This window comes from Cherax quadricarinatus, chromosome 48 (genome assembly GCF_038502225.1).
Source record: "Cherax quadricarinatus isolate ZL_2023a chromosome 48, ASM3850222v1, whole genome shotgun sequence".
In the NCBI taxonomy this organism is placed as follows: Eukaryota; Metazoa; Arthropoda; class Malacostraca; order Decapoda; family Parastacidae; genus Cherax; species Cherax quadricarinatus.
This window is the reverse complement of record NC_091339.1, coordinates 10,852,788-10,863,747: the sequence shown is the minus strand read 5'-3', so window position 1 is coordinate 10,863,747 and position 10,960 is coordinate 10,852,788. Positions and strand designations below refer to the sequence as shown.

Below are 10,960 nucleotides of genomic sequence, written 5' to 3'. Positions count from 1 at the left end.
TATATATATATATATATATATATATATATATATATATATATATATATATATATAGTTATCTTATAATGAAAACATGATGGGAGACAACATTTAGGGCTTAAACGGGAAAGTGATTTGTTGTATGCTCGCAAATCTAGAAACACTGTTCATTTTTAACTTAGTAAATATGTTTCAGAAAGTTTAAAATAAAATTTGTGTAAATTTTATTTTCTGTATTGCATGTTTTTCTTTTACATCCAAAACTAGCAAAAAAATATTGAAATTTAGCCATTTTTTGTCATAAATTCATCCTGTAAGCCACAAAAGCAAAGTTTAAAAGAAATAATGGGCATTTTCTATTGTTTTGCAATAAAAGGAGTTGGGAAATAACACTTGCCAAGAACAAAGATTATGTTACACAGTGTTATTCATGCTGAATTACAATACAAACCTTAAATACGCTACTATCTTTATCCAACAACTGTATTTGTATTAAGTAGTTTGTAAGTACTGGTTTTAGTCACCCCGAAATGCTTCAAAGGGCTTGTTGAGGATGGACGAAAGGATTTAAGGTCAGAGCTGTATCAACACTCTGTATTTCTAGGAAATAAAATGAACTTGACCTGACTTCAATCTTCTTTCTGTCAACACTCACAAACACTGACATATATTTCCAAAGGATCATTATCTGTGACGGCCATTGGTTTAGTTGCAGACCGTATGTCAGTAGTATGAGTTGGGATCATTGACTGGGTTTAGTTGCAGACCGTATACCAGTAGTATGTGTCGGGTTGGTTGTTTAGGCTTACAGGTATAGTCAGATGAGAAGCATTCTTTAGGTAGCACGTACCTAGAAGATAAACAATATAAATTAGTAATCACGTGGATGCCAGGAATTTAGTTGTTTTGTGGGAAACGTGTGTGACAAATATTTAGTAACAGTGGGTAATTTGACATTTATCTTAATATTTATTTGTAAGTTAATAAAGGAGATACACGTGCAACACTTACAGAGGTTACATTAAACTAAAGATAGTGAAAGAAGCAGAGACATACAGTAAATTTGTGGTCTTCTGTCCCTCAGCCTTGTAGTCATTTAGAGGTGTTTAGCCCCTCACCTGAGGGACTGAACACCTCAAACTTACCTCTCCATTTTTTCTAGTGACTCCAGTTTACAAGTTGGTTCTTCATTCAACTGAAGATGCTTGTTGTGTAAGCGAAACGTTTCGAAGGGGCACTGCGACAGACCTACTAGCCCATGCTAATAAATGTGAAAAATATGCAACACACAGGAATCTTTAATAATAATAATAATATCTTTATTTACAACAAGTACATATACATGGTATACAGTCCTAGCTGACAGCAATGACATACTACTACATAGAAAGCCACTTGTTATGCTCCGCATGTCGGGCAAATTAGGTCAGTGTCCCAGGATGCGACCCACACCAGTCGACTAACACCCAGGTACCCAATTTACTGATGGGGAACATAGACAATAGGTGGACAGAAACACGCCCAATGTTTCTACTCTGGCTGGGAATCGAACCCAGGCCCTCGTAATGTGAAGCGAGAGCGTTAACCACCAGGCCACCAGAGCCTAGACGGTAAACTAATTCATTCAAATATAAGCGAATGTAACACTGGAAACAATAAAAGTTTTTGTTGAGGTGATCAGTATAAAGGCAGAGGGGATAAAAATGCAAAAATTATAGGGGAATAGGTCTGTTGAGTATACCTGGTAAAGTGTATGGTAGAGTTATTGTTAGGTAAGACACATATGCAACAGTTAGGTATCTTTATTTTGAAACGTTTCGCCTACACAGTAGGCTTCTTCAGTCGAGTACAGAAAAGTTGATAGAAGCAGAAGATACTTGAAGACGATGTAATCAGTCCATCACCCTTAAAGTTTTGAGGTGGTCAGTCCCTCAGTCTGGAGAAGAGCATTGTTCCGTTGTCTGAAACAATATGAAGTTGAAGTGACAGAATCGGGCCTTATATAGTGCCAGGAGGTGAGACGTAGGTTGATTTGGGAGGGCAGGTCCTTCTCAAACCCAGCCGTTCTCACTAGTAGAGGTTGTCGAAGTAGATGGTCTGTACCAAGATACCCTTGTGTTGCAGTGTCTGACAGAATGAACATTAAAATGGTATAAAATACCGACAGATTGTTAGGTAAGACACATATGCAACAGTTAGGTATCTTTATTTTGAAACGTTTCGCCTACACAGTAGGCTTCTTCAGTCGAGTACAGAAAAGTTGATAGAAGCAGAAGATACTTGAAGACGATGTAATCAGTCCATCACCCTTAAAGTTTTGAGGTGGTCAGTCCCTCAGTCTGGAGAAGAGCATTGTTCCGTTGTCTGAAACAATATCGTCTTCAAGTATCTTCTGCTTCTATCAACTTTTCTGTACTCGACTGAAGAAGCCTACTGTGTAGGCGAAACGTTTCAAAATAAAGATACCTAACTGTTGCATATGTGTCTTACCTAACAATCTGTCGGTATTTTATACCATTTTAATGTTCATGGTAGAGTTATTATTGAAAGAATTAAGAGTAAGACGGAGAGTAGGATAGCAGATGAACAAGGAGGCTTTAGGAAAGGTAGGGAGTGTGTAGACCAAGTGTTTACAGTGAAACACACAGTGAACAGTGCTTAGATAAGGGTAAAGAGGTTTTTGTGGGATTTATGGATTTGGAAAAGGCATATGACAGGGTGGATAGGGGGGCAATGTGGCAGATGTTGCAGGTGTCTGGTATAAGAGGTAGGTTACTGAAAGCAGTGAAGAGTTTTTATGAGGATAGTGAGGCTCAGGGATGTAGGAGAGAGGGAGATTATTTCTCAGTAAAAGTAGGCCTTAGACAACGATGTGTGATGTCACCGTGGTTGTTCAATATATTTATAGATGGGGTTGTAAGAGAAGTGAATGCAAGGGTCTTGGCAAGAGGTGTGGATTACATAAGAACATAAGAACATAAAGGAGGAACACTGCAGGAGGCCTGCTGGCCCATACTAGGCAGGTCCTTTACAATTCATCTCACTAACAAAACATTTGCCCAACCCAATTTTCAATGCCACCCAAGAAATAAGCTCTGATGTGAAAGTCCCACTCAAATCCAACCCCTCCCACTCATGTACTTATCCAACCTAGATTTGAAACTACCCAAAGTCCCACCCTCAATAACCCAACTAGGTAGACTGTTCCACTCATCAACTACCCTATTTCCAAACCAATACTTTCCTATGTCCTTTCTAAATCTAAACTTATCTAATTTAAATCCATTACTGCGGGTTCTCTCTTGGAGAGACATCCTCAAGACCTTATTAATATCCCCTTTATTAATACCTATCTTCCACTTATACACTTCGATCAGGTCTCCCCTCATTCTTCGTCTAACAAGTGAATGTAACTTAAGAGTCTTCAATCTTTCTTCATAAGGAAGATTTCTAATGCTATGTATTAATTTAGTCATCCTACGCTGAATGTTTTCTAACGAATTTATGTCCATTTTGTAATACGGAGACCAGAAATGAGCTGCATAATCTAGGTGAGGCCTTACTAATGATGTATAAAGCTGCAGTATGACCTCTGGACTTCTGTTGCTTACACTTCTTGATATAAATCCCAGTAATCTATTTGCCTTATTACGTACGCTTAGGCATTGCTGTCTTGGTTTAAGGTTGCTGCTCACCATAACCCCCAAGTCCTTTTCGCAATCTGTATGGCTAAGTTCTACATCATTTAACTTATAAGTACTAGGGTTATGGGCACTCCCAAGCTTCAGAACCTTGCATTTATCTACATTGAACTGCATCTGCCACTTTTCTGACCAAGAATAGAGTTTGTTTAAATCCTCCTGAAGTTCCATAACATCTACGTTTGAATCAATTATCCTACCTATCTTTGTGTCATCGGCGAATTTGCTCATATCACTAGTAATTCCCTCATCAAGATCATTGATATATATTATAAACAACAACGGGCCCAAGACTGATCCCTGTGGAACGCCACTTGTTACAGATCCCCACTCGGATTTAACCCCATTTATGGACACTCTCTGCTTCCTGTCAGTGAGCCATGACTCGATCCACGAGAGCACTTTTCCCCCAATGCCATGAGCTGCCACTTTCTTTAACAGTCTATGGTGCGGAACTCTATCAAAAGCCTTACTAGATGAATGGTTCAGAGAACCGACACGTTGATTAATTAGACACTTGTGCAACTCATCTACAATCCTGTCAGACACTGGAACTTCTTGGGATCTTAATACTTGGGAATTCTTCGCTTGCCTTACCCTTGGGCACGACCTACTTCCACATTGGACAAATGTGACACCACCTACGACTGCTGCACCTCTCCTTCCTACGGTATATAAGCTACTTCTCCGCAGATATGCCGTATTCTATTCAAGATTGATGGACTGACCACATCGATTCAAGGTTGAGGGACTGATTACCTCATTCTCCTCTTGTTCTTCATGTTTCTCCTTTGTATGGACTGATGAAGCCGCTGTGTGGCGAAACGTTTCCTCAATAAAGATACCCAAGAGTTGCACATGTGTCTAATTAATCACGAGCTGTGGAGTTAAAAGTTAAACAATCGAACATAAAGTAAGAGTTGTCACAGTTGCTGATGACACTGTGCTTTTTGGAGATTCTGAAGAGAAGTTGCAGAGGTTGATGGATGAATTTGGTAGGGTATGTAAAAGAAGAAAATTCAAAGTGAATATAGGAAAGAGTAAGGTGATGAGGATAACAAAAGATTAGGTGATGAAAGATTGGATATCAGATTGGAGGGAGAGAGTATGGAGGAGGTGAATGTATTCAGATATTTAGGAGTGGACGTGTCAGCAGATGGGTCTGTGAAGGATGAGGTGACTCATAGAATTGATGAGGGAAAAAGGGTGAGTGGTGCACTTAGGAGTCTGTGGAGACAAAGAACTTTGTCCATGAAAGCCAAGAGGGGAATGTATGAGAGTATAGCTGTACCAACACTCTTGTATGGGTGTGAACCATGGGTGATGAATGTTGCAACGAAAAGGAGGCTGGAGGCAGTGGCGATGTCTTGTCTGAGGGCATGTGTGGTGTGAATATAATGCAGAGAATTCGTAGTTTGGAAATTAGGAGAAGGTGCAGGATTACCAAAACTATTATCCAAAGAGCTAAGGAGGGGTTGAGGTGGTTCGGACATGTAGAGAGAATGGAACAAAACAGAGTGACTTCGAGAGTGTATAAATCTGTAGTGAAGGGAAGGCGGGGTAGGGGTCGGCCTATAAAGGGTTGGAGGGAGGGGGTAAAGGAGGTTTTGTGTGCGAGGGGCTTGGACTTCCAGGAAGCATGCGTAAGCGTATTTGATAGGAGTGAATGGAGACAAATGGTTTTTAATACTAGATGTGCTGTTGGAGTGCGAGCAAAGTGACATTTATGAAGGGATTCTGAGAAACCGGCAGGCCGGACTTGAGTCCTGGACTCTGAAGGAGGGGTGTTAATGTTGCAGTTTTATAACTGTAACATTAACATTGTTGCAGTTTTATAACTGCACCCCTCTGGAAAGACAGTGATGGAGTGAATGATGAAAGTTTTTCTTTTTCGGGCCACCCTGCCTTGGTGGGAATCGGCCGATGTGTTAAAAGAAAACAAAAAGTTTTACGGCTTTCAACAGAGTGTAAGTTAAGGACTTTCAAGTTATTACCATCTGAAAGATCTGACGTACACTAGATTAATTTTGTTATCCTTCTCTTTATGCTCTCCAGTGTATTCATATCCATTCTGTAGTATGGATACCAGAACTAAGCTGCATAATCCAAGAGAGGCCAACTAACGGTGTATAGAGTTGCAAAATAACTTTAGGCTTCTCTTACTTATACTGTACTTACTGTCTCTTAGATTACTGTCTCTTAGATTTATTAGACACGCTTATGCATTTCTGTCTAGATTTCAGATACCTGCTTAATGATTCCCAAGTCTTTTTCACATAATATATGATCAACTTTTACGTCACTTGGTTGATGTGGGTGAGGGTTATTTTCATTCAGAAGAATTACGACTTTACACTTGACAAACGCTGAACTGCATCTGCTACTTTTACGACGACATTAGTCATTTGTTGAGTCATCACAGAATATCCTCATATTACTTCTTATTTTCCTGTTAAAGTCATTTATGTGAATTATGAACAACAAGCGTCTGAAACTGATGCTTGTAAAGCCATCTATGACTGGTACCTCTTCTGATTTTACCCCATTTATGTAAACTCTCTGCTTAATATTAGTTAGCCATGACTCGACCACACAGGAACTTTTCCATCACTACCATGAACTGCCAATTTATATAACAGGTTTCATTCACACTTTTATGATGTGGCAGTGTACACCGATGATTCCATGGTACATGAATTATTATTATTATTATTATTATTATTATTATTATTATTATTATTGTTGTTGTTCATGATGGTAAAATTTTCGACATGGAGGACACTTTTTCTGACTATTTGCTAGTACTCAATGACTTCGTTACCACTGGCATGGACGCTAGTTAGAGATGAGCGCGACAAAACATTTTCCATTAAATCGCAATTAGGCTCCTCATCAACTTCTTTCAGTCACTTTCGGACAAGATAAACATCGTTCTGAGGATATCGTAGAGAGAGACGTCCAGCACCTCCCTGACGACTACCAGGTTGAGCTAAACATTTAACAGTCTTAATACACTGTCCTATCTGTCAGAAAACATACAGAATTAACTTCTGAAAATTTCAATGTGCACTAACTGACTTCACTGAGAGTCCCGTCTTCAAAACCGACTATGATATTTTTTTTATCAGAATCTAATTTCACTTACCCATTCACGTTTTATGCTTAGTTTTATTATACTCTTACTTACCTAAGAATCTCCGACTATGTATATTTGTTCTTCCACTAGGTACTCCAGGTATACCATTCCATGCTCAAAGGCCAACATGTCTGATATAAACTCGTGCTCACTTACCTCGAACGTTTTCAGTTACATTCTCAAGCTACAACTGTGTTCACTAGAGTTTCAGATCCCCAGTTGGAGTAAGATAAGAGGCATTTTCCCTAGGTATAAGGACATGTATTAGAGTAAGCCACTCTTCCAGGGTAGCCTACTGCAGTACCAGTGAGGGGTCTCTTGACCCCCTCTAACCCCCGACGGGGGTTAGCGTTTCCCCATGAATCTATTTCCCATTGCTTTGAATGTCACAAAATGTGATTAAAATGCCAACAACAAGCGTATAGTTACCCCCTTTTAAATGGATAATTCGATAAAATAATGTTTTTTAATAGCTTTTTCAACTGAGGGATAACTACCTGTTCCGTGGCACAGTGCTGCCACGCAGGGGTATGTTCGGCACTGGTCCAACATCATGTTGTAAGGGCCCCATCCCCAGCCTTGGGCCATGGGTATGTCGTAGCCAGAGAAGTCTTTATTGTACATGAGGACCATGCGACAGTCTGGTGGGTGAAAGAGAGATAATCTTAGGATAAACAGAATATTAAGTACTAGATGGGAGAATGCCATCAAGGAAGGTTCCTTGATGCCGGTGAGTGGCTCTTGATGCAAGGAAATGGATATGCACTCCTCTTCCTTGGATCGAAGCTAATTGTCTACCATTTCCCTAGGTGATATATGGCCTTTACGGGCTTAGCGCTTCCCCCTATATGGAGGGTAGAACAGTGAAGGGAGAAGGGAAAAACACCATGAAGTGGAGGAGGAAGTGATACCATGGTGTGAAAGAGGAAGTGATACCATAGTGTGAAGGAGGAAGTGACACCATGGCGTGAAGGAGGAAGTGATGCCATAGTGTGAAGTCGGAAGTGACACCATGGTGTGAAGGTGATACCATGGTGTGAAGGAGGAAGTGATACCATGGTGTGAAGGAGGAAGTGACACCATGGTGTGAAGGGGGAAGTGATGCCATAGTGTGAAGTCGGAAGTGACACCATGGTGTGAAGGTGATACCATGGTGTGAAGGAGGAAGTGATACCATGGTGTGAAGGAGGAAGTGACACCATGGTGTGAAGTCGGAAGTGATATCATGGTGTGAAGGAGGAAGTGACACCATGGCATGAAGTCGGAAGTGACACCATGGAGTGAAGTCGGAAGTGACACCATGGAGTGAAGGAGGAAGTGACACCATGGTGTGAAGGAGGAAGTGACACCATGGTGTGAAGGAGGAAGTGATACCATGGTGTGAAGGAGGAAGTGACACCATGGTGTGAAGGAGGAAGTGATACCATGGTGTGAAGGAGGAAGTGATACCATGGTGTGAAGGAGGAAGTGACACCATGGTGTGAAGGAGGAAGTGACACCATGGTGTGAAGGAGGAAGTGATACCATGGTGTGAAGGAGGAAGTGACACCATGGTGTGAAGGAGGAAGTGACACCATGGTGTGAAGGAGGAAGTGACACCATGGCGTGAAGGAGGAATTGATGCCATGGTGTGAAGTCGGAAGTGATATCATGGTGTGAAGGAGGAAGTGACACCATGGTGTGAAGTCGGAAGTGACACCATGGAGTGAAGGAGGAAGTGACACCATGGTGTGAAGTCGGAAGTGATACCATGGTGTGAAGGAGGAAGCGATAGCATGGTGTGAAGTCGGAAGTGACACCATGGTATGAAGGAAGTGACATTATAGCATGAAAGGGAAAGCGACATTTTAGCTTGAAGGAGGAAGTAACACGATGGAATGAAGGAAAAAGTGACACCATAGAGTGAAGGAGGAAGTGAAATCACTGAGTGAAGGAGAAAGTGACACAATGGAATGAAGGAGGAAGTGACATCATGGAGTGAAGGAGGAAGTGACACCATGGAGTGAAGGAGGAAGTGACACCATGGAGTGAAGGAGGAAATGACACAATGGAATGAAAGAGGAAGTGACACCATGGAGTGAAGGAGGAAGTGACACCATGGTGTGAAGGAGGAAGTTGCATCATGGAGTGAAGGAGGAAGTGACACCATGGTGTGAAGAAGGAAATGACACCATGGAGTGAAGGAGGAAGTGACACGATGGAGTGAAGAAAGTGACACCATGGAGTGAAGAAGGAAGTGACACCATGGAGTGAAGAAGGAAGTGGCACCATGGAGTGAAAGAGGAAGTGGCACCATGGAGTGAAGGAGGAAGTGACACCATGAAATGAAGGAGGAAGTGACACCATGGAGTGAAGGAGGAAGTGACACCATGAAATGAAGGAGGAAGTGACACCACTGAGTGAAGGAGGAAGTGACACCATGAAATGAAGGAGGAAGTGACACCACTGAGTGAAGGAGGAAGTGACACCATGGAATGAAGGAGGAAGTGATGGCACTGAGTGAAGGAAGAAGTGACACCATGGAGTGAAGGAGGAAGTGACACCATGGAGTGAAGGAGGAAGTGACACCATGGAGTGAAGGAGGAAGTGACACCATGGAGTGAAGGAGGAAGTGACACCAGTCTGTGTCAGTGATCAACCATACAAGTTTTTAAGATACTTCAGAGTTGGTTCTCAGTAGATGTGTCATCCCACTCATTTAATATTCCTTTTATATCAAGTTGTCAATGTGTAAATGTGTGCCTTATAATTCAATGTAATTGACGTGTTTATGTATGACTTTGCTTAAGTCTCTTGTGTGCAAAAGTGATCTTACCTTAACACCTGCATGGTGTGCAGGTGGAGTCGTACCTGTATGGTGTGCAGGTGGAGTCGTACCTGTATGGTGTGCAGGTGGGGTCGTACCTGTATGGTGTGCAGGTGAGGTCGTACCTGTATGGTGTGCACGTGGGGTCATACCTGTATGGTGTGCAGGTGAGGTCGTACCTGTATGGTGTGCAGGTGGGATTGTACGTGTATGAAGTGCAGATGTGGCCAAAAGCGTATAGTTTGCAGATGTGGTCGAACCTGAGTACCAGTATCGTATGCAAGTGTTGTCGTAGCTGATCACCTTTACGTTATGCGTGCTAGGTAGTACTCACTTGTTTTGCCCAGTTGGTGCTGGGCATTGATCCATGGGTGGCTGGAGCAGGTATATCCTGCCACTGTGGGATCGTACTTCAGGTCGGCGCGCACGTCGTAGGGCAGCGGGAAGCCATTCCCAGGACACATGCTGGGGTTCAACACCTACACAAGAAACATGACGTCTCAGTTGAAAGTAATTTGTCCATTGCGAGCGTGTGCAGTTATATACTATTTTTTTTTACCAGTAAATAAATGCTGCAACTCATGGAGGAAACTGAGTGTCAGCGAAAACTCATAGACATACTTAACAGACTTAAATGGAAAAAGCCGAGAAATTGTCACAAAAGTGTTACCTGCAAAGTCATCCACTTTAGAACTTGTATATGATGGAAGAGGCGGGGGCCAGGAACTGAGTCTCGACCCCTGCAACCACAATTAGGTGAGTACAATTAGGTGCATACAAACACACCCACACACACACACACAAACACACACACACACACACACACACACACACACACACACACACACACACACACACACACACACACACACACATACAAGGGATGAGGTATCACAGTGGGCACCTGTGACGAGCGGGGTCCCACAGGGGTCGGTCCTAGGACCAGTGCTATTTTTGGTATATGTGAATGACATGATGGAAGGGATAGACTCAGAGGTGTCCCTGTTCGCAGATGATGTGAAGTTAATGAGGAGAATTAAATCAAATGAGGATCAGGCAGGACTTCAACGAGACCTGAACAGGCTGGACACGTGGTCCAGCAACTGGCTTCTCGAATTCAACCCTGCCAAATGCAAAGTCATGAAGATCGGAGAAGGGCAAAGAAGACCGCGGACAGAATATAGGTTAGGTGGCCAAAGACTGCAAACCTCGCTCAAGGAGAAAGATCTTGGGGTGAGCATAACACCGAGCACGTCTCCGGAAGCACACATCAACCAGATAACTGCAGCAGTATACGAGCGCCTGGCAAACCTGAGATTAGCGTTCCGATACCTAAGC

General features: G+C 42.3%; 1 protein-coding gene across 1 annotated transcript; it reads right to left on the bottom strand.

Moving 5' to 3' along the window:
- Positions 1–275: 275 nt before the first annotated feature.
- Positions 276–10,093, bottom strand: LOC138854056 (uncharacterized). Its single transcript, XM_070094793.1, has 3 exons — positions 9,957–10,093; positions 7,314–7,457; positions 276–829 (listed from the first exon to the last, which is right to left on the bottom strand). Exons 1-3 carry the CDS (start codon positions 10,084–10,086, stop codon positions 735–737), a joined length of 369 nt encoding a protein of 122 aa, XP_069950894.1. The 5' UTR covers positions 10,087–10,093; the 3' UTR covers positions 276–734.
- Positions 10,094–10,960: the final 867 nt, after the last annotated feature.